Source organism: Chrysemys picta, chromosome 7 (assembly GCF_011386835.1).
Source record: "Chrysemys picta bellii isolate R12L10 chromosome 7, ASM1138683v2, whole genome shotgun sequence".
In the NCBI taxonomy this organism is placed as follows: Eukaryota; Metazoa; Chordata; order Testudines; family Emydidae; genus Chrysemys; species Chrysemys picta.
Window position 1 is genome coordinate 62874577 of NC_088797.1, and position 22753 is coordinate 62897329.

General features: G+C 53.6%; 1 protein-coding gene across 2 annotated transcripts; it reads left to right on the forward strand.

Annotated features, from left to right (window-relative positions):
- The first annotated feature begins 307 nt into the window (after positions 1–307).
- On the forward strand, positions 308–15467 carry ECHS1 (enoyl-CoA hydratase, short chain 1). Of its 2 annotated transcripts, none has more exons than XM_042856122.2 (8): positions 308–527; positions 7142–7339; positions 8927–9054; positions 9717–9816; positions 10993–11097; positions 12787–12906; positions 14917–14984; positions 15072–15467. In XM_042856122.2, exons 1-8 carry the CDS (start codon positions 323–325, stop codon positions 15135–15137), a joined length of 990 nt encoding a protein of 329 aa, XP_042712056.2. In that variant the 5' UTR covers positions 308–322; the 3' UTR covers positions 15138–15467. The 2 variants fall into 2 exon arrangements, with proteins under 2 accessions (XP_042712056.2, XP_008173362.3); XM_008175140.4 differs by having other exon boundaries at positions 308–503.
- The last annotated feature ends 7286 nt before the right edge of the window (positions 15468–22753 follow it).

The following is a 22753-nucleotide window of genomic DNA, read 5'->3' on the forward strand; positions in this document are numbered from 1 at the left end:
CCCTCCTCTGAACCCACCCACTGCCTCCCAATATTCCCCTGAACCAATCCACGGCCCCCCAATCCACCCCACTCCCTTGAACCTGCCCAATTCTCCCCTGAATCTATCCACGGACCCCCGATCCTCCCCACTCCCCTGAACCTGCCCAATTCTCCCCCAAACCCACCCATGGCCCCCTGATTCTCCCCCTCTCCTGAGCCTACCTACACCCTCGAGCCTCCCCTGAACGTACCCACGGCCCATCATCCCTGCTCCTGAACCCACCCACAGCCCCCTGACTCGCCCCCTCCCCTGAACCCACCCGCGAGCACGGGGCGGGGCTATGCCGACGAAGATCCTGGGGACGGGGCAGGGGCGGGGCTCTGCCGATCGGGTGCTGGGGGCGGGGCTCCGGGTCCCGTGGCTCAGCTCCGCCATGGCTGTCGCGCTCCGTGCGCTGCTCTGCCCGGCCCGGGCCCCAGTCCGCCTGCTGCTGCGAGCCCCGGCTCGGCTCAGCTCGGCGGGTGAGCGGCGGCCGCTGGCCGGGGGTATAGTGGGGGACAGTGCGGGGGCTGGTTGTGGGGACTGGTGTGCCGGGAATCGTGGGGGGCTGGGGGACAGTGGGGTGATTAGTTCCCTGCAGGGTGCTCGGCACAGTAGCTCCACGCTCTGGAGCCTGCTGCCCCTGCCCGGCTGGCTCATCGGGCGATCGCTCCCCTCTCTGGCTAGCTTTGCCAGTTGTGTGCCGGGTGGTGTGGGGAGCCCCCCTGGGCCTTGGTGAGCTCTGCCTGTGTGTGCTCCCCCACCTCCCGGGAGAGGGGCCTGCCCCACAGAACTGGCTCCCTGCACTTCCCCATCCCTCTCTGTCAGCCTGACCCTGTGGCCTGGGGATTCCTTTAGGTCAGTGTGGGGGGCAGTGCTATGCTTTGAGATTGCTGTCTGGAAGTTCATGCAGGGGCCTCAGGCCCAGCCAGTGTGGCCGGCTCTGGAGTTGTTGTTGTCCAAAAGCAGAGGGCAAAGTTCTCCTGACTTGAGCTCTGCTCTATCCAAATGAACCTGGTTCCCCCAGCAGCTCCTCATAGACTCATAGACTCAAAGGTCAGAAGGGACCATTATGATCATCTGGTCTGACCTCCCGCATGATGCAGGCCACAAAGCCGTCCCTACCCTTTCCCTTGACTCTGCTGTTGAAGTCCCCAAATCCTGTCTCACTCCCTCGCTGCTTGCTCCCCACCCGTGGAGGTGCTACCCAGGAGCTCAGGGCTGCGTTGCACTGTGGGTGGAAGTAATGCCAGAGCTGTGCCCGCTGCCCTGTCTCCCCTCCGAGCTGGTGGGGGAGCTGTCAGTCCTGTTGACTTCTGAGGCACTGTTTGCACCCACCATGCTTCGTGGGCATGAGGCCTTGTGCACTCATGACAGCACCTCACGGCTGTCAGTGCCTCAGTCTGGTTCCAGGAGCTTGCCTGAGGACTGGCCAGGGGCCACCTGGTCATACCCTCTTCCCCCACCCTGTGCAGACAGCTCCTGTGGCTGATGTGGATGTGTCAAAGGGCATGCCAGCAGGGCTCAGGGTGACAGGAGCCCATATGTGAGGCCTCCACATTCACTTCTTTCTCAGTTAATTCAGGGCTTGTGGAAGGGACCGGATGTGCTGCCCTGGAGAAGGAAAATCTGTATCTAAGGTCAGGTTTAGAATGGGCAGCAGGGCAAGCCTTCCCCGTGCTGCCCTACAGTGTGCCCCAGGCCAGCTGAGAGGCAAGGTCAGTCTCCAGGCGTGCTGGTAAGGGGACATTGTGATGCTGCTGGTGCTAGGAGCTGGGCTGCCACTCGTGTGGGAAACTGAATGGCTGTTGGGAGCTACCCCCAGCTGGGTTCCTACTGGCCATTATTTTGTACCGGGTTCTTTTCTGACACCAGCCTCATAAAATTTACCAGTGGCCTAGGCCCAAATCTCCTCACCCACCATTGCTATGGTGAGGATGATGGAAAAATAAGGGTCTGTTTTAATTGCCGACCAAAAGACTGACCTCTTACAGGCTGGCTTCTGCCAGGCTGGCTTCTGCCAGGCTGCTCTGGCGTAGTCGCGGGAATGTTAATTTCAGTTTTGCAGCACTAACTCTAGCTCAGTGTGTTCAGAGCCTTTTACAGATTCCTCCTGCTTTGTACTGTTGGTTCTCTGGGCATTTGTTGAATGCTCTGGAGAATAGTTTGTGTTGCTCTGTGAAGCGCAGACAACGTACCCGTCATAGTACAAGGTACACGTGACAACAGCCCCAAATAAAATACAGCGTAAACAAGACAGACACAGACTAGGCTGAACATAACTTGGGCTATGTCTACACTACGCAGCTTTTAGCAACATGGCTGTGTTGTGCTGCTAAAAGGCACGCAGTGTAGCCACTGTTTTTGTTGGCAGGAGAGCTCTCGCCTGCCAACAAACTTCCACCCCAACGAGTGGCGTTAGCATTGTCGGCAGGAGAGCGCTCCTGCCAACTAAGCGCTGTTCACACCCTCAACAAAACTTTTGTTTTTCGGGGGTGTATGTTTTTTTTAACACCTCTGACCGACACAAGTTTTGTCTTTCACTTGCCAGTTGCCAGTGTAGACAAAGCCTTAGTGTCATGTGAAATTATTCACTCTTCAGGAGGAGAAGTGAGGCTTCAGGAGAGATTTACACACAGCGCAGATAGTGGTTTGGCAGATTGAAATAAGGGGAGGGGATGAGAAATGGAACTAAAATAGTCATGGGAGGAACAGACTGTGTATCCAAGTTGGCATTACTGACCGGGGGAGAGGGCTGATGCAATAGGAGCTGATACGCAGGGCCTTGCATAAAAATATTGCTCACATCTTCTCAACGAACTTTTTTTTTTTAATGTTGAGAAAAGAAATTACAGCCAAATTCATTTGATTGCAGGTCTGCTGAGGAGTGTTAGTGAGTGGGTTAGAGTGAAGAGACTTGCTATATTTAGTTTGTGTATATGTATCTGGCAATTCTAGATATTGTAGCTGCTGGATAATCTATTTACACAGCCTCTGTAATATGCCTGGATTGCTTTTCCTCACGTGTGTGTGGAAAGTCCTATGGATTGGTTGTTACAAGGAGGAGGGAGAAAAATTGTTGTTCTTAACCTCTGAAGATAGGACAAGAAGCAATGGGCTTAAATTGCAGCAAAGGAAGTTTAGGCTGGACATTAGGAAAAGCTTCCTAATTGTCAGGGTGGTTAAGCACTGGAATAAATTGCCTAGAGAGGTTGTGGAATCTCCATCATTGAGGATTTTTAAGAGCAGGTTGGACAAACACCTGTCAGGAATGGTCTAGATAATACTTAGCCCTGCCATGAGTGCAGGGGACTGGACTGGAAGACCTCTCAAGGTCCCTTCCAGTTCTATGATTCTATGGATGGGTGTCTGAAGTGTGGGTGCATGTATGGTTGGCTCCCATACCTTTTGTACAGGAAATTATTAACATGATTTTTTTTTAGGGCAACATTCTTTCAAATCCGACTAATGAAGCAGGATTCAGGCATTGTGCTCTCTCAGTGGAAGGTTCATGCTGAGCAGCATATTGGAGTTGATGCTCCTGGTGTATTTGAGGGGAGCTGTAGTCTGAGCTGGGTTGGAAACTGGATCTGGTCATGCTTTCTTTTAAACCTGGGGATGCAACCCTTGTGATTTCTCCATGTATTCTTCTCCCCTTTTTTGGTTACTCAAGGTAGATGCTAGCCATCATGATGCTTATTAGGCTAAATAAGTTTTATTGCCCAATAAACATTCTGCAGGACCTGATGTGTAAACAGGATGTTTGTTCCTTTAAGTGTCTTCCTGCAAATGTCCTCACTTAAGGTCCTACTGGCTGCTGTGGAGGTGACTGTGACCTCACCAGTGGAGGATTATGATGTCAGTTGTGGAGTAAGCGACCAGAACAATTGCAGCACCTGTGCAGAAAAGCACATGGGCAATCATTTCCCCTCCTGTTTGCCATCTGTAAAGTGGCGTGATGATCCTGACCTTCCTTTGAAAAATGCTTTGAGAGCTATGAAACGGTGTATGAATTACACTTAGCACCGGTTAGGTGCAATACAGAAATATTGAGAGACGTGTATGTGAAATGCTTTGATTCTGTTTACACAAGATGAGATCTGCTGCTCTTTTATGAGACTTTCATACTAATGGTGCATATATAGATCAGTTTACTCGATCAGTCCACTTCCATGCAGTTAATTCAGGAATTTGACTTCAAAGGGCACCAACTTCAAGGTCAACTTGAAAATCCACCTTGCTGTTGTGCCATCTGTTGTTAAAGTTGTACGTAAGGCCCCTGTCCTCCAATATGATGCAGGACTCCTGAACAGAGCCCCTTGTGCTGCGCAACATTCCCATAACTGAAGGATTGATCGGGAAAAAATATTTTCCTCTCTTTTCAGTTGTGCATTATGCATTTGAGAGCACCTTGCAGAGTCAGTTTCACTGGTCTCCTGGCTAGTCAGAGAGGGGAAGACAGCTAATTGGAAAAAGATCCTTATAAAACTCAGCAGAGGAGCGGGAAATCTTTTAGACACTTTTAAATTGGAATTTAAGAATAAAATCTGGATTTATGGTGCCCCTGCACAGAGCATCAGAAAATGATTTTGTTTTTTTTTAATTCCAATCGACAGTGCCCCTTTAATCAGTGCCTGCAGCCAGGCTCACTGGTGGGTCTGTCATTGGTGGTGCTGCCAAAGGGGTCACAGCTGCTGATGTGATGTAAAGCAGGGTCTGGATAGAAAAATGGGTCCTGTCAAGGCCAGCTACAGTGAGGACAGAGCTTGAACCCCATCATTGGCCAGGTTCTCACAAGCCTGGGGAGGCAACTTTCATGAGTTAAAAACCTATGATATGGGCCTTGATTTTCATGCCTGGCTTCCTGACGGCACGCACCGGCATCTGTATTTAGGCTCCTATGTAAAAGCAGCCTGACTTGCAACATTACTGAGCACCTGTAGCTCACACTGACTCCAGTGGGACTTGTAAGTGCTCAGTAGTTCTGAGATCCAAGCCACTTCATTAGGCGCCTACGTATGGATTTCCAGGTATCTCAATTTGAAAATTTTGCTCTTGATGGTTCCCCCCAATAATCCAAGGAGGCCAAAGAATGGGGCAGCATTTCCCAGGCGGATCTGTCTCCTGCTAGATTCTGCAGCAAAGCCCTAAACCAGTGCTTGGGACAGGGTTGCTATGGCAAAAAGCGTCACAAAATCCCCATTCTGAGGACATGGCAGGTTCAGGTTAAGAGGAGCAGATAGTCTGGGAGATGCCAATCGTACCAGCACACGCACACAGGAATAAATGTAACCAGAACAATTGAAGGGATTTTTATTCAAGTGCAATGCATTTTATTGGAGGTTCCTGGTTGAGGAGGCTGCACCTTTTAACCCAGAAGTGTCTTGGATTATTGCTGCTTTTCTGCTTTTCCTCTGTAGTGTACTGCTACCTTTGAGGTACATGGTGGAGGGCTTGGTTATGCCCCCCTACCAATGGCATGGGAAGGGGATTGAGTTTACACCATCAGCAATTCATTCATATTTGACTACTAACGGTAAATATGCCCAATGGCTTTTGATGGGATGTTAGGTGGGATGGGATCTGAGTTACTACAGAGAATTCTTTCCTGGGTGTCTGGCTGGTGAGTCTTGCTCACATGCTCAGGGTTTAGCTGAGTGCCATATTTGGGGTTGGGAAGGAATTTTCCTCCAGGGCAGATTGGCAGAAGCCCTGCGGGTTTTTCGCCTTTCTCTGTAGCGTGGGGCACAGGTCACTTGCTGGAAGATGCTCTGCACCTTGAAATCTTTAAACCATGATTTGAGGACTTCAATGGCTCAGACACAGGTTTGATACAGGAGTGGGTGGGTGAGATTCTGTGGCCTGCGCTGTGCAGGAGGTCAGACTAGATGATCATAATGGTCCCTTCTGACCTTAAAGTCTATGATTCTGCAGAATTTACAATTTCATTTGTCACTTTTTGCTGGACTAGGATCCAGGACTCCTGGGTTCAGTGCCAAGTTCTGCCATTGACTTTTGGTGTGATCTTAGGCTAGTCCTTACCCAGCAAGGCCCATCTATAAAATGGGATAATGGTACAACCTACCTTTGCAAAGTGCCTCTATCCTCTGCTGACAATTGCTAAATAAGAGCTAGGTGTGAATTATTTTAAAGTAGGTTGCTGGCCTTAATGATTATGAACAAAACCTTCCAAATGGGATATCAGATGCAGCCCTATCTGCCTGAGACTGCAGACTCCCCAGTGCCTCTGCTGCTGCACAGAGCTTTCCGGAGCAGCAGTATAGTGAAATTATCAAGGCTCTGGTTGTTTTGAACCAGCCCCAGCTGTGAAATAGACAAGACTGTGTCAGTGTCACTGCTCTCTGGGGAAACTCTGAACCAAGCACTAGATCCCTGGGGAGGGGGGCCAACGCTGAAGGCTGAGAGAAGGGACAGAATAATAGAGGTCATCTCTCCCAACCCTCCCCACAACACGTGGCTAAGAGGCTTTAGGAGAGGGTACAGTAAGGGAGAGAGTCCTGCAGCAGTCTGGTGGAGAGACACAGAATGCTTCTCCGTTCTAGCAGGTAGGAAGGATTTTAAAGAGCTGTCAGCCAGAGGCTGAAATGAAATGTGGAGCCACCTAAGGTACAGGGTAGGAGTTCTAGCAGTCTGGGTGTGGGATAGTTGAGCTGCACACCGGCCATTGCCCTGGAGGGCAGGCCCCTACAGCCTGCCCAACTCCCACAGCCTCTGGCCAGGCTGTGCAGTCCCCAGCTAGCAGGGGCAAGCCCTGTGCATTGTAGAAATGCCAGGGAAAGTAGCAGGTGGGTGCTGACTGTGTGCTCGTAACCACTGGAAGCCAGCCCTATCCTGAGTCACTCTCAGTGCAGGACACTAGCCAGCAGAGCAGACTTGCGAAGCCCAGAGTCAGCAAGCAACAGAACTGCTCCACACTGATGCAGGGGTGTGGTCACGGGAGCCCTAGCAGAAGAGCATTGTGGGGTGGCTTTGGCAGAGGAGGAGCGGGTGCTTGCCCTTGCAGAATAGGAGGGGGATCCCAGCCCGCCGGAAAGCAGGTCCATCCCATGCAGTGCCACTCACTGCTGTAACTATGTGCCGGTGTCCCTTCCCCCGGCAGGCACTCAGTTCCAGTATCTCGTGGTGGAGAAGAAGGGGGCGAAGCAGAATGTAGGAGTGATCCAGCTGAACCGCCCCAAGGCCTTGAATGCCCTCTGCAATGGCCTGATGAACGAGATGAACCAGGCCTTGGACTTCTTTGAGAAGGACCCACATGTGGGAGCCATCGTCATCACTGGCAGCGAGAAAGCCTTCGCAGGTAGGCAGAGAGGGCACCCCGGGGCTCTCTGGGGAGGCTCGCTCAGCACGTCCCATAGCGAGGTGGGTGGGCTGGAAGCTGCTTTGCCTTAGTCACCCACTTGCCATTGGTAGGTGGTGGGCTCGCAGGGGCTGCAAAGGCCTCGGGGTGACTGCTGCTGCTTTTAAATGCTGTGTCTCCCGGTGAAGAGGATGTATAAGAACTACGGGAAAACTCTGAGCCCAACTGGGAGCTGCCCTCTGGATGCCCTCCCTTGTGGATGGCAGTGCTAGGGAGCTCTGCTGTTCCTAGCGGGAGCACTTGCAGGGGCTTGCGTTTGGGAAGGGGAATCGGTGACTTCTGTCGTGGGTCCAGTTTTGGATGGAGGAGCCTCATCCCCACTCCTCTTGAAAAGGGGAGAACCCAGCTGTGTGTGAGAGATGCAAGGCATGAAGCCGCTGATAATTCTGGGGATCCCAAGTGATTGGCTGCTCCCCCAGAACGTTCAGAGACTCGTGAGCTTTATAGATGGGAAAGGCCCCTCTTGTACCAGGGGCTAGTGAAGGATGCTTCCCAGGGCTGGCCTGCAATACACAGCTAGATGGGCTTAACTACGTTGCTCAGGGCTGTGAAAAATGTCATGCCCTGTGCGATGTAATGAAGCCGACCTTCATCCCAGTGTTGACACTGCCAGGTCAATGGGAGTATTCTTTAGTCGATCCAGCTGCTGCTTCGCAGAGATGGATTTACTACAGCGATGGAAGAACCCCTTCAGTCACTGCAGGCAGTGTCTACACCTCAGCGCTGCAGAGGCGCAGTCGCAGCGTTTCTAGTGTAGACGTACCCTGAGTGTGGATTTTAAATGTCCAAACATTAGAGCTTCCAGCCCTTCCCCTGGGCAAAAAAACAAATCACACCTGAATCATGGCTAGGGTCTGGCTTTGCCACTGAGAACCCAGTGTGAAGCTCCAAGGATGGGGGATTATTTTTAAGGCCAGATGCTATAACCATGTCTTTCAGGCATGTGTTGTGACAGGTGCTCTTGTTAAAGAGAAGCTCAACTTAAGCATCACACCTTTGTCTGAGCATATGTTACCTAGTGCTCTTCCTACAAGTAACCCCTAAGATCGCTGTGTGGAAAAAGTAGAGAAAATATTTCTCTTTTTCAGTGAGGGAGTTCTGAGTGTAGTCCTTTCCCCCATCTATCAGTTTTTCACATAGTAACAGGAGGAAAGAAAACTTTTACAAAACAGGACAATTTCTGTGATTTTTTTTTTCTGCAAATCACAAATTTTATGAGGGCAACTTGGAGGCAGGGGTTGGACCTGAAACTATTTCAAGAGGCCCCTGTAAGTTTTAGACAGACCAATCTAGTGTGGACCACTTACTGATCAAAGGATGTTAGCGAGACAAGGTGCGGGAGGTAATATCATGTATTGGACTAGCCTTTGTTGGTGGGAGAGACAAGCTTTCGAGCTTACACAGAGCTCTTTTTCCTTTCTGCTGAATAACATCTAATATCCTGGGACCAACAGGGCTACAACAATACATGGCCCAAGGATGGTCATTTCCCAGTTTATCCTGTCTACACAATATTCTCTCTTTCAGCTGGAGCAGATATAAAGGAGATGCAGAACAGAACCTTCCAGGAATGTTACGGGGGCAATTTCCTTGCACACTGGAACAAAGTCTCTCTGGTCCGGAAGCCGGTCATAGCAGCTGTGAATGGATATGCTGTGAGTTTGGGTTTTCCATTCCTTAATCTACCCCTGCAGCCTAGAATGTTTCTTGGTAAATACTATACTGTGGTTAACTTCGATGTCATTGTTTCAGCCAGCTCCGGGCAGATCCAAATGCCAGTCTTAACTGGGAATTGTGATAGTCTTAATATACTTTTTATGTAGAGGGCTAATGGAAAATTTTTCTGAGTCAAAGCAGCAGGCTAAGCAGCATCCAAACTCCTGCTCCTTCCCTGCAGCTCTGGCTGTGGAGTTTTTCACTCCTGCTTAGCCCAGGAAGCAGCTCTGCCTTCCTCCCTTGACCCCTTGGGGAACGTCCCATCCCTCACCCCCTAGTGCCTCCTGGAAGAGAGGAATGGGCCTTGGAATGCTTTGTACTAAGCTGTTTCTCTTTGGGCTCCTTGAGTGAGTTCTATAGCTCTGTGCTGGTTAGTGCATCAGATGGGAACTTGGAAGAAGGGGGTTCAAGTCCTGGCTCAGCCACATGCTCCTTGGGTGATTGTGGGCAAGTGACTTTAGTTCCCCCTCCCCTGCTGTGGATGAATACAGCACAGACTGTGAGGCCTCTGATCCCATGAGACCTAGCTCGACTGCAAAAAACCCTCATGTGCCGGGTGGTGCTGTGCCAGTTCTAACCCATGCCCCTCTCTCCCCTGAAGCTGGGCGGTGGCTGTGAGCTGGCCATGATGTGCGATATCATCTATGCTGGCGAGAAGGCGCAGTTTGGGCAACCCGAAATCTTGCTGGGAACTATTCCAGGTAACCCCTGTTGAGTACACTCCTGCCTGTGAGCGTCTAGGGTGGCCAAGCTCCTTCCCATCCTTGGCACTGGCTAGTGGCGTTAGGGAAATGAACGCTTTTAAAAAGACCCATTGAAAGTTACTGTGAGAGTCCCAGTGACACGTGGTAGACGGAGCATGGAAACTGACCCATTCTGGTCACTCAGATAAAGACATGAGTGCGATCAGTTCAGACCAAGGCATCTCTTATGGGCTTGGTTAGTTCGGAATCCTTAACTATCAGGCTTTCAAATGTTGACAGCCCTCTTGAGGTGTGCAGAGACAAATATCACTGCCTGACAACTTCCTGCTTCACGGTGAAAGCCCGCTCCGATCTCTGGCGTGCGTCTTACTCCCTTCTTTAAAATGACCACACCAATCTCTGGTCCCATTCCTCCTTCGCTGTTCCTGCTGCTTTTCAATGCTCTGGGCTTGGCAGGTGATCGTTTTTTTCATGTATGTATCTAACACCAGGAATCTGTAGGTCTTGCACCTGCTAGATGTGTTGTCAGGTTACTTTCTTGTCCATTAGACACCCCTTCCATCTCCTCCAAGGTCTGGTGGTGCTATTGTTGGGTTATCTGGGGCCTTGCATTCAGTAATTAGCCTGATTTACCCTCTGATTTTTGACTGGTAGCTATTGATAGACCTGCATGCCTGTGTCTGAGCACAGGGCAGCTGTCAATCACGTGGTCACTTTAAAGACCCATAAAAAGAGAGGGATTCCTGAGCTTGCCCCGATCTCAGATCCCAGATGCTCAAGAAATGTACTTGTAGCAGGGTCCCGTTGCCTACATCTGTGCAGAGAATAGTTCAAGTGGTTACATACAGAGAGAATGGCAGGCAAGTGTGCCCCATAATTCCGTGGTGTGGGGGTATGGGGTATGGTGACATCCTTAAGCCCCAGGGCAAAGCTAGAGCCCTGTGATAAAATAGCAGCAGCAGGTAGAAATGCGCCTGTATCTTACATTGTGTTACATAAGGATCCAACAGCTTGTCTCCCTGCCCACCCCTTCCTCTTCTCCTTGCCGTGCTGCCGCCCCTGTGTGCACAGACCTGACCTGTTGCACATGTGTGTGATCAGGGTGTGTTTATTTAGGAAATTCCTCCTGACTGACCCTTGCAAGCTAATTGCGGCCTTCCTAATTAACCACAGGAGCTGGCGGGACTCAGAGACTCACGAGAGCAGTCGGCAAGTCCCTGGCAATGGAAATGGTCCTAACCGGAGACAGGATCTCTGCTCAGGAAGCTAAAGAAGCAGGTATGGGCACAAGTGTGTACGCCTTCCTGCCAGGCTCCTCCTGTGGCACTGGGTGGGAAGGGAGGGGAGGTTTCCTGTACCCGTGGTGTGGGTGAGAGGGCAATCCATGAGAGATGCTCAGGCATCATTTCTGGTCTGGATGAGGGTGAGTCTTGGGACTTGCCAGCTGACTGAAGTTGTCACTTCATGCCCTTCTCCGGAACGCATGGCTCCTGGGAAGGGCTCCCCATCTGTAGATGACTGAGACCCTCCTGGCTCTGTGCCTTGGGCATGTGTCAGTTAACTAAACAAGTCAGGGGAGAGAGTGCATCCTCTGCTGCCAGGCACAACGGGGCCACACAGCCCTGCGGCGTGCAAATCCATCACTGTTCCTTAAAGCTGGCTGTTCCCTGCTGCATGTGTGGCCCAGCCATCCCTGTAACGTGGAGCAGGAGGTGGCTTCCCCAGGCTGCAGACTGGCCAGCATGCGAAGGTGTCCCCTAGGAACATACCTGGATGGAGGCTGCTAGGGGCACATGGCTCTTCTCTCTTACAACTGAATCTTCCACGCTGATCCCATCTCTGTCGGGCGTTTGCCCAGCCGCTCTCCCTGTGCTCCTAGTGCAGAGGGTCCACTGCCTGGTGTTGTTTCTCTTTGCCGTGTCCTGGGATAAACCATTCAGAGAGAAGGGGACATTACTGGGAAGGATTTCCTCCTCCAGGCATTCTCCCTTCACTATTACTCCCCAGATCCTGTGGGGAAGCTGATAGTGATAAATCAGCTCAGGAGCTCTTCAGCCCAACCCAGCAGGCGAGGGGTCCAGACAGGAAGGCAGCTCTTTGCACACCAGGGTCCTATGAGGGGTGGCCAGATCCCCATTGGGAAGGGATGCAGTCAGCAGCTAATGCTGGGTGGAGGGGACCGCATTGCTCTCGACTGGAACATAGCACTGCGTAGACAGCAGCCCTCTGCCCCGTAGCTAGACTAGAAACGGTAACGACCCTCCCCCCATTCCATCTCCTGGGTGGAGTTTGGCCTTTGTCCCTGTAGCTGGGCACATGCTTATTGTCAGCTCCGGATCCGGTGGTTTCATTTGGACTCACTGCCGGGAGGTAAAGGGGGGATTGGGAGCAAGGTGCCTGCTGCTGCTCAGTCTGAAGCACAGAGGGAGCTTGGCATGGGGTGGCCTTTGGATGGTGGTATCCCGTGGCCTACGCAGGCTTCACTTGGGCATTTCTCTGCTGCAGGGGGAAGCTCCAAAGTGGGGTGTCAGTGGGAGCTTTCTGTGGGCGCTGCAATGGCATCCCGCGGCTCCATGCCAGCGTCTCCCTCAGCTGTGCTCGGTTTAGAAGGAAGAGGAGTTTGCCAACAGGAAACGTAGCCTGGGCTCCATTGGAAGGGGGGGCTCATGCACAGTCGTGTCTTAGGCCATGCCCATGCTTTACTCCAGTGAGGCTGCGCCATGTACAGAGCCCGCTAACTGACCCAAGATTCATGCACTGGGTCTGCTGGATGGCAACTGCTCTGCGTTACCAGTGTCGGATATTGGACCCTGGGCAAGACTGTCCGACGAGCACCGCTGCTCTGCTCTGTGGCTGGTCAGAGGCTGGGAGTTGTGAACGTGTTCTCGGATGGTGGTGTCTGGGGAGGACACAGGAATGCTGAGTGCCAAGTGCTGACGGTCCAGTAACTTGCCCCCTCCACTCTAGGCCTGGTCAGCAAAATCTACCCCGTGGAGAAGCTGCTGGAAGAAGCCATCAGCTGTGGGGAGAAGATTGCAGGGAATTCTAAGCTCGTAACAGCAATGGCCAAGGAAGCTGTCAATGCAGGTACACGCAGTGCTGAGTGATGGCTGAATGTGGGGGTGGGTGCACTGGGCTGATATGGCCCCACCAGGGCTCAGTGGGAGGCTGAGGTACTCTGGGTCCGTGGCCGTAGAGGGCAGCCTTGCTGAGGAATGGTGTCCCGGAATGGGCACTTAAATGAGGAGTTACTGTACTATGTTTCTTCATGCAACGTTGTAGTTATGTTCCTGAAAAATGCTACTTTAAGCGAAATGATGTTAAACAAATCCAATTTCCCCATAAGAATTAATGTAAAGGGGGGGGGGGGGGGTTAGGTTCCAGGGAATTTTTTTTCACCAGACAAAAGACTATATATATATATATATATATATATATATATACACACAGTATAAGTTTTAAACAAACAATTGAATACTGTACAGAACGGTGATGATTGTGAAGCTTGGTTGAGGTGGTGAAGTCAGAGGGTGGGATATTTCCTGGGGAATGACTTCGTGCTGAATGATGAACTAGCACTCAGCTGAGCCCTCAAGGGTTAACACGTTGTTAATGTAGCCTCATATTCCACGAATACAGGGAGGGGAGACAGCATGGCAGACAGAGACACACACTGTGTGTGAGAGACAGAGAAAGATACGCATTGCCCCTTTAAGTATGCTGACCCCACTCTAAGTACATTGCCTTTTTAAATAGATCAGCAAGTTGAGACAGCAGCTGTTGCCAGCAAGCTCCCTCCCTCCTGAGCCCTGTTGTGTGTCCCCCGCCCCGCTCTATGGAGATGGGGTAAACGGGGGGCAGGAGCGGGGGCAGGGGGACACCCTGACATTAGTCCCCCTCTTCTCCCCCTTCCTCTGCACAGCAAGCAGGAGGCTCCTGGGAGCAGTTCCAAGGCAGAGGGCAGGAGCAGCACACGGCAGTGGGGGAGGGACAGCTGAACTGCCAGGCAGTTGATAGCCTGCTGGGCAGCTGCCGCACAGGGAACACAGGGGTGTGGGGAACTGATAGGGGGGCTGCTGGTCCACCCTGGTTCCAAGCCCCCATCACCAGCTCCCATGGGCTGCTCTTTCTGCAAGCAGTGGACAAAGCAGCCGGCTGCCAAACAACGTTGTAAGGGAGCATTGTGCAACCTTAAACGAGCATGTTCCCTAATTGATCAGCAACGAAACAACGTTAACCGGGATGACATTAAGTGAGGAGTTACTGTATCGTGGTTTCAAGGGCACTTGCACCTTTAACCCCCCTCCATGGCCCACTCTAGGAATGCCCCTCAGGTCGGAGGTCTCCAGCTGTCACCTATCCCTCATCTCTCCTATTCCTTGCCTGTGGCACATGGCTGTCTAGTCTCCTGTGGGCTGTAATACTTTGGTCTCGTTTTGGTTGCTGGGTTAGTGTGCGGGGGCTGAGTGGGGTTGGTGGCCTGTGATAGACAGGAGGCCAGACTAGGTGATCTTTGGGGGCCCTTCTGGCCTTCAGCTCTGTGACCCCCTGCTCTGCAGGCTCACGTCTGGCCAATCACGGTATAATGGTCTGTGAAGATAAGCCTGGGTTCATCAGATCTGCCGGTTGTGCCTAAAACCTTGCAAGCGTGGCCCAAGTGCAGCTGCTGCAGTGACGTGTGCGCGGGCAGCCTGGCGTGCTAGCCCAGATGGGGTGACGGCCTGGGATTAATGGGGACTATGGGCAGGCCAACGTTTACCCCTTCACTGCCAATGCTTTTCGCACAAACATCCAGCTGGCGTGCTCATCCAGCCGTCCCAGCTGGCCTGCCCACCTGCCAAAGCCCCAGCCTGCCCCCGGAGATCTCACAGTGCAGTCCTGGGTTCATACAAACAAGCGGGGATGGCGGGAAATCGAATGTGCTGTGGCTCCGCGTGAGCGAGGGGTTCTTTGAAACCTCCCTGGTTTAATGTCAGCCGACTTCGGGTGCAGACTGGGGAGGACTCTCCTCTCAGGGAGCGGGCTAGATGTGATCGTTAAACACCCAGCCATCCCCTCTGCCTGCACTCACGTCTGCCACTGGCTCCTCTTTTTCAGCCTTCGAGATGACGCTGACTGAGGGAAATAAAATGGAGAAGAGGCTCTTCCATGCCACCTTTGCTACGGTGAGTATAGGTGCTGCCCCGTGGGCTGCTTGTCTGGAGAGCGACTGTTGTACGGACCATGCCCCTGAGCCCCTCTGTCTCTCTCAGGATGACCGGAAGGAAGGGATGGCAGCCTTTGTGGAGAAGAGAAAGGCAAACTTCACAGACCACTGAATGCCAGCGTTCCTTGTCCTCTCGGAGCTGCTGACACGGCGCCTCTGCCTTGATCCCCTTGCAGTGTGGGACTGATAAATAACCATCGCAGCAGGTTGCGTCCGGCCGTAACCAGTACAGGTGCCGAATCCTGTGCCACTGCCCTGGGAGAAAAGGCCCTTTGATTCACAAATGCTACATTACACAGGGTGTTGGGGAAGGAGCTGCCGTAGGCTAGCCTAACGGTTTGGACCCTTCCACGTAATCAGGTGATGGGGCGTAGGGAACATGTCTGATCTGAATCTCAAATGACCTGACACTTTTGTAAACGATAAGAAAATCGGAAATGGAGATTGTTGTGTGATCGTTATTAAAGGGCTCCCCTGGCTGAGTTGGCGGCACTGCCCTCGCCGGGGGAGGGCTGGTTCGGACTGCGTGCGACAAACGCTTTGGTGCGCCGGCTCCGAGAGCTGGAGACAAAGGAGGGCTCTGGGCTTTGGGTTGGTCACTAAGCAAAACCCCACTGCCCTGGCTGTGCTGCTGTCCTCTCCCCATCGCGGGGACTCGGGGCTCCAGCCTTGGAGGTGCCCTTGGTAAAATGAGTGTAACAGACAATAGGAAACCTCCAACTCAAGGGACATTCTCCGTCCTCAGACTCCTTCCTGCTCTGACTTGGCCCAGCTGAGCAGGAAACTGGCTCCCTCCTCTCCCCTGACTGTGCATGCTGGTCTCTGACAGGGGGCTCTGGAGCCAGATCAGCCCCTCTGCCTGTGAGCTTCTTGTTGCAGTGCTCTCCTACGGGCTGGGGAGCAGTGGCCCGTGTGCTGAAGTGGGTCTGATTCCTAGAGCTGAGTGACCACGAGCTGGTGCCTGGCTTCCAGCTGCTGGCTTCCAGCTGCTGGCCCCCAGCTCACAGATGGGATGGAAGGGCCGGTGACCTGGCTCACAGAGACGTGCTGAAGCGTTCTTATACAGGACGTAGGAGTAGCCAGGTTGGATCAGAGCAGGGGACCATCTCATCCCAGGGTCTGTCACCGACAGGAGGAGGTGTTAAGCAAAGAGACCCACTAGTGGGAATAACCCTAGGGGTGTGGCTTCCTGACCAATCTGTTACTGGTTTGCTTATGTCCTGAAGCACGGGGCTAACCACCAGGATGGCTGCACCAGACGTGCTAACGATATGAGGGGCAGAGTTAAGGATATTTGAGTGAGCTTAATGTAAAATTCTTTGGCTCTTTGAGTTTTTAAAGCTCCCAGTGCTATTTTATTACATAGCCCTTTCAGTTACTCTCTCTGCCTGAACAGTTTAACCAAGTTTTTTCCCAGTGGGAATTTCCTTAGTTTTTGTTATACAGTGGAGGACAAATCCTGGGGCCGTTGCTGCAGGGAAGTATTGATCCTCTGCCAGGTGGGTACATAGCAGCTTATTGGTGTACCTCTGTCTCCAGTTCACTCTAACTGCCCCATCAGCTGCCTTATGGGCGTTCAGCCCACCCCTTTGACAGTGGCCTGTTAGGAGTCTGTCACCCCAGCAAGTTCTGCTAGGGACTCCACCACATCCCTGGGGATTGTGGGGTGATGAGGCTCCATCCATATCCTGACCCCAACAAGTTCAATGCCTTCTAAGCCCCACCAGATTTCTGCTGTGGCTATCCGATCATGGCTGCCCTAGCAGGTCTCCTGCCCTTGTTACCAGTGGGTAGCGCTGCACTGTGCTAGCTAGGACAGGGCGTGAGTGTTTTACCACTGTGCGCGCTAACACAGTGGTGCGCAAACTGGAGGGTGTGCCCTCCTGGGGGACGGGGGAGGGGGTGTGTGTGAAAAGAAACTGGGATCTCGCAGGACCCACTGCCGTAATAGCAGGAGTGGGATAAAAATAGAGTGGGCATTGCAGAGCGGGATTAAAAAAAATAGTCCTCCCACACCACAACCAACATGAATGCCCTGGCCACCAGCCGTCACTCTCCAGCCACCCAGCTCTGAAGGCAGTGCCGCCGCCAGCAGCAGCACAGAAGTAAGGGATTACTTCAGATTACAAATAATGGTGGAGGTCATGACAAATTCCATGAGCGGTGAGGGGGATGCCACTGGAAATGTTTGTGCACCACTGCTCTAACACCAGGGTTAGATGTCCTTGTGGGAAGAATAGTGGAGCCCTGTGCACACTGCAGCTTTTGGCAACAGTGCTACAGTGGTGGTGATCACAGCTGTAAGTGTGCTAGTGTAGACACAGTCAGTGGTGCCAGATCAGCTGTGATTATTTGACAAGGGTTTTCTGACTGCCAGCCCAGGAGGACCAACCTGGGATCCGAGAGGAACTGTTGCCTTCCATCTTCTGTGATCTTTGTGCTGCTTTATCCCCTGTCTGAAGGAGGCCTGGGAGGGCTTGTAAAGGGATTTTCTGGTTGAGTTTTGCTGTAGACATTCATGTCTTGTTGACCATTGAAGACTGTGGATAATTGCAGACCTGGTAGGTTTATGACATCAGAGACACCTATGCAATATTTTAGTGGGAGTTAATATGCTATTCCAGGTCTACCACCACCCTCGTTACCATAGTGCCTTCCAGAAGTGCATTAAGCAACACGACTATTGGCATTTGTTACCTGTGATTTTTCTCCCTGTGGTGAAAATTACATGAGATTTTAAGGACTCTTTTTTTTTTTTTTTTTTTTTTTTTTTTTTATTGAAGCTGGGTCAAAAAAAAACATGCTGAGGACTATCGCAGCAGTTCTGTGGGATTCCACTAGGTGGGGCACAGAACTCTCTATTGGGATTCCATTGGTCCTGGCCCCTTATAACTGGGTAAGAAACAATTGAGACTTCTAGCTTTGTGTTAACTAAAGTAAATGAGCAAAATCATAAAATTGAAGACATGCAAACAAATCAGATTAACGAAGCAGGTGAGTCTCAAGTAATCCATCTAATCTAATTATCAAATTGGTGAAACCGTATACAATAAACCACCAATCCTTTATAAGTGCTATGTAATGGGCTGTCTCCCTCCACTACTAAAACTGGGGAAAAGAGAACGAACCCCAAAGACTTCGGCAGGGAGGCTGTTGTAACTCTTTCTTGTTGTGGGACTCCAGTGGCGAGACGGCAGGGTACAGGGAGCAAGGCCTCTTTATCAGGCTGGAGACCAGTGTAGCCAGAAGCAAGCGATGGCTGGAGGCCAACAGCCAGAAAGCCGTGGCTGTTGCTTTCCCTTTGGTTTGTGGGGATGGTGGCCTGGCCCTTGGAACTCCTCAGGAACGGTTTGTTGCCTTAGAGTGGCCTGGCCTAACGCGGGTTGATTAGGTCACCTTAATGCAAACAATGAATCCCCCCCTTGAAGTAATTTTGGGCTCAGAAAATCCCCACATTTGCAGCTGATCCCCACGGGGTTTGAGGCATTTGAGATCCAGGGTCAGTTCGCAGACATGGTCACAACCACCCTCCGACAGTCCCGTCTCAAAGTGCAAAGCTAACGAAGAGTTGAAATCACAGAAAAATACCTGGCCCCTGCTTAGCACTGCACATATCATTGGGACAGACAACAGTGGGGAGAACACTAGTTCTCCAGGCCCCGGCAGAGCTGGCCAGTGAGCAGTACAAAACCAAATCTGTTTGGGGGAACAGACCTCCGCAGGCAGCTGGGAACTAGCTGAGCACAGTGTGAGGGAAAGTGCTTTGTTTCCTCCCAACGCCTGCAGGCTGGGGTCTGAGCCGTAGTCTCCCCACACCTGTGCACTTTTAGTATCCCAGGAGCACCAGCTGGGACCAGGGCCCCCTGTGTGAGGCACTGTTCAGACAGCCGTGAAACAGCGTCCTGGTCCCAAAGAGCTTGCAGACTCCTAGGCAAGGCAGATGCAGGAACTGCTGCGGTCCCCCATGCACAGCTGGGAACTGAGGCCCAGGGCGAGACAGTGACGTGGCCAAGGTTGCCTGGAGAGGTCGTGGCAGAGTGGGGGCCTAGAGCTCAGCTCTCTCATGTGCCGGGCCACCGCTCTGCTCCCCAACCCACCCTCTCCTATGTGTGCAGCCCCCCCCCCCATGCTTCAGCATCTGACGCCTGCACTGGAGCCATCAGAGCAGCTTCAAAGCCGTCTTCTGGTGCACTGCCACCGGTCCTGTCTATTCCACAGGGCAGAGATTCTTGGCAGCTCAGGCTACTCCAGTGGAACACGGGTGAAATCCTGCCCTGCTGCTGTCCTCAAGGTCCCCTTAGGCAAGAGCTGGCACCTCGTGTGTCCAGGCGGTGCTCACAGGCTCATGATATGCTGGGGCTACACTCAGCCTGCTCATGCCTGGCCTGCAGCTGCTGGTTCTTTTCCCTTTGTGCACAGCTCTCCTATTGGAGCACTCGCGCCCCCTTCCAGCAGCGCGGCTTGCCTCTGCTGCCTTGCAAGTCACCTCCTGCAGTTACTGGAATGTGAATTGGATCTAGGAAGGGCCAAACTCAACTCCACTGACTTGGTGGGGTTTTGCGGGAGAGAAATTGGGCCACTTGGGTCGATGTGACGTTCTCCGCAGCGTTGCCAGCTCCTGTGATTTCATGGCGAGTCTCGTGCTCGTTGGTGTTTTTTCTCAAGCTCCCGGATGCTTGTGATGAGCTGGGACTCTTGGTGGGCGTTGAAAACACAGTGCTGCTAGTGGCAGAGAAAAGCTTGAAACTGATTTGAGTGCGTGAGCTGCAGGCCCCTGAGCCGGCAGCCAAATACAACTAACCCCACCTGTATTTTCACACAACCTCCCGCTTTTCGAGCCAGCCTCCTGAGTTTTTGAGGCCTGGCTGATGAATTTTGAGCACCAGCATTTGATGCTGGCTTCAGTGTAGGAAGCAAGCTGGCTGGGGACACAGACTTCCCCCCTCCCCCTTTGCTAATTAGCATTACAGCTAATTAGCTAAAACCACTTGGGCATTAACACCACTCCTGTCCCTGCTGACAGATGCCTCTGTGCGGTCGTGTTAGGTTTCGCTGCCGGGTGGGTGCCTTTCAGTGGCTGCAATCCGCAGCTCACGTTACCCTCTGCCAAGGGGTTTGACATGCTAACCCAGGGGGGCCCATTGTTCCCTGTCAATGGCCGACAGGAGGCGAGCCCGCTTCTCCGTTGCTTTTCATTAGCTGAAATTGCTGCCTGGGAGTGCTGGCAGGCGCTGTGATCAGGCGGAGCAGTATCTCCTTTCAGGCTGGGGGGTGGGGGGCACACAGGATCAGCGGGGGGAGACAGTGGCCTTTGGGGACAGCGGTGCTGCTTAGCCTCCATAGAGCGTGGAGCCCAGTGCTGTGACTAGAGGGGCCTGAGGGCTCCAGTGCACCCTGGTTGATCCATCCTTGGGCAATTCCCCCTTATGGGCAGGGACCTCATTTCAGCAGAATTGGTGGCTGGGAGGCAGTTGTCCCAGTGACTGCAGTGGCCCCATGGGGGCAGAGGTAGCCAAGTGCTGGTGAGGGCAACCCTCAGGCTGCTCTGACCCCTGCCATGGCTTGAAACAGCCCTGGCCAGCCCAAGTGCAAGAGGCACGAGAGTGGCATGAAGCCCTGGCACGGGATGAAATGGGCCCAAGGGAGCAGCTGTTCTAGCCGCCCTGCCCTGAGACCAGTGAAAGGGGTAGCTGCAGCAATACCTGAGAGCTGGGTGTAGAAGTGCTGGGGCGGGCGGGGGAGCACAGGGTTGGGACTAGGGACACCTGGATTCTGCTCCTGTCTCTGGCCTGCTGGGTGACTGTGGGCAAGTCAGGGTTCCACTCAGTGCCTCAGTTTTCCCTGGGTGTAAAGCAGGGAGAACAGCCCTTCCCTCCTCCACAGGGCTGGGCCTGAGCCTCAGGGAATGGTTTCATCTTAATGTTCTCTGTCATGGCTGTGGGGAAGGGAAGCTGGTTCCCGTCCCTCCCCAGGGTGGCCCTGACAGGCAGCACGTGAGCTATGCGCCCTCTCCTTGCCAGCTGGGCCCTGACAGGCCTTCCAAGCCCACTGAGCTTCACCATGCTTTCACTCGCCCACAAGAGCCCCGCAGTGCTGGAGGGAATGCTGCTGGTGTTCGCCATGCGGGTCTGGCTGAGCCCAGCCTCCCGGCAGCAGTTAGTGTGACATACTGGGCAGGGCCGGCTCCAGGCACCAGCCCACCAAGCTTGTGCTTGGGGCGGCACCTGGAGGGAGGCGGGGCGGTGTGGTGCGGTGCTCCGGCTCCGGCCGCCGGGGAGAGCGGAGCCCCGGCCGGGCACTCCGCCCTCCCCCTGGCGCTCTGGCCACCGGGGAGAGCGGAGCCCCGGCCGGGCACTCCGCCCTCCCCCCGGCGCTCTGGCTTCCCTCCCCCCCCCCCGCACCCTCCCCTGCCGCGATGGGGGGGCGGGGGCGGCTGGAGGCTTTTTTGCCTGGGGCGGCAAAAAAGCCAGAGCCGGCACTGATACTGGGGGGCAGGGAGACTAGGAACCAGGGACCAGGCCCCATTGGGTTAGGTGCTGCCCAATCTCCGGGCAAGGAGGCAGTCCCTGCAGGACTCCCAGGCCCTGGGCTGGCTGCATTAGGCAAAGCGGGGATGGATGCCTGTCCAAGGCCCTGAGTCCACTCTCAGCTGGGCCCTGGGCATTCACCAGTGCTAGTTGGAAGTGGGGCTTGCACTGCCTGCTTGGGGTGCCAGCTGAGGCCTGGCTGAACTGCTGCCCTTTACAATGCTTTGGGTCTGGTTAATAGAGTTGGGAAAGCAAATGTAGCACAGTGGCACAGGGTACTAGGCCAGCCCTGCTGCTCCAGCCCTGAGAGCTCACTCCCCACTATGGGGCTGCTCCATGCCCCAGTGGGCTCAGTCTGTTTCTCGCTGGTGCAATGCTAGGTAGCCAGGTTCCCTGGTTTGTGGCCTGGGCATGGTTTGGGGGGCAGCAGGAAGGGGGGCTCAGTGCATTTAACAATGCACTAGGACAGGTCCTTGCCAGCACCCCTCCTGAGCCCCAGCAGGTGGGGATGCCGGCTGTTTGGTGGTCCTGGTGGAGCTTGCGCTGCCATGTGGTGTCTCTGTGTGGTGCACCGCGAGCCTGGCATGCGGTGTCCCCTCAGCAGCAGCAGCAGCAGCCCCAGCAGGAAGGCCACAGCAGTCCAGCTGCAGTAGCCGGTGCTGGAGCAGCTGCAGCTCCCACGCTCAGGTCGGCACAGTGGACAGCCTCTGGGGCTTCCCCTCTAAGCCGGCCCAGGTAGAGCACAGCCCCCCAGTGCCTGCCACTCCAGGTGGGGAGGGAGAGGCGGGGAGAGAGAGAGGGAGTGTGTGTCCCCAACTGTGGCCCTGTTGGCCTGGCTGGAGCTGCCCCCCCAAATCTCACAGTCAAACCAAGCCCTGTTCTTTTGCCCAGGCCGCTATGGGCTCAGCGTCTCATGTGGAACGTCCCTGCACCTTTGTTTGTACAGCCAGCCCGTGGCATCTCAGCTGCATCCTCAGGGCTTTTACCCTGATCGTTTCTGTGGAGAATGATCCAGCTGCTCAAAGTGAACTCTGGCCCACCTGCCTGGCTGTGTTCTTTGCAAACCCAGCCCCAGAGCCATGGCTGGAGCCCCCTCCGGGATGCCCGCCTGGACTTGGGGATCCCACTGGCACCATGAGGGCTAGATGTGCAGGGGCAGCAGGATTCTGGAACCAGGTCCCTCTGGGGCATTTACTGGAAA

Coding starts and splice junctions, on each gene's coding strand:
- ECHS1 (XM_042856122.2), top strand. CDS start 323: ATGCCGACGAAGATCCTGGGGACGGGGCAGGGGCGGGGCTCTGCCGAT. Junction 528..7,141: donor GCGGCGGCCGCTGGCCGGGG/GTATAGTGGGGG, acceptor TTCCCCCGGCAG/GCACTCAGTTCCAGTATCTC. Junction 12,907..14,916: donor CAAGGAAGCTGTCAATGCAG/GTACACGCAGTG, acceptor CCTCTTTTTCAG/CCTTCGAGATGACGCTGACT.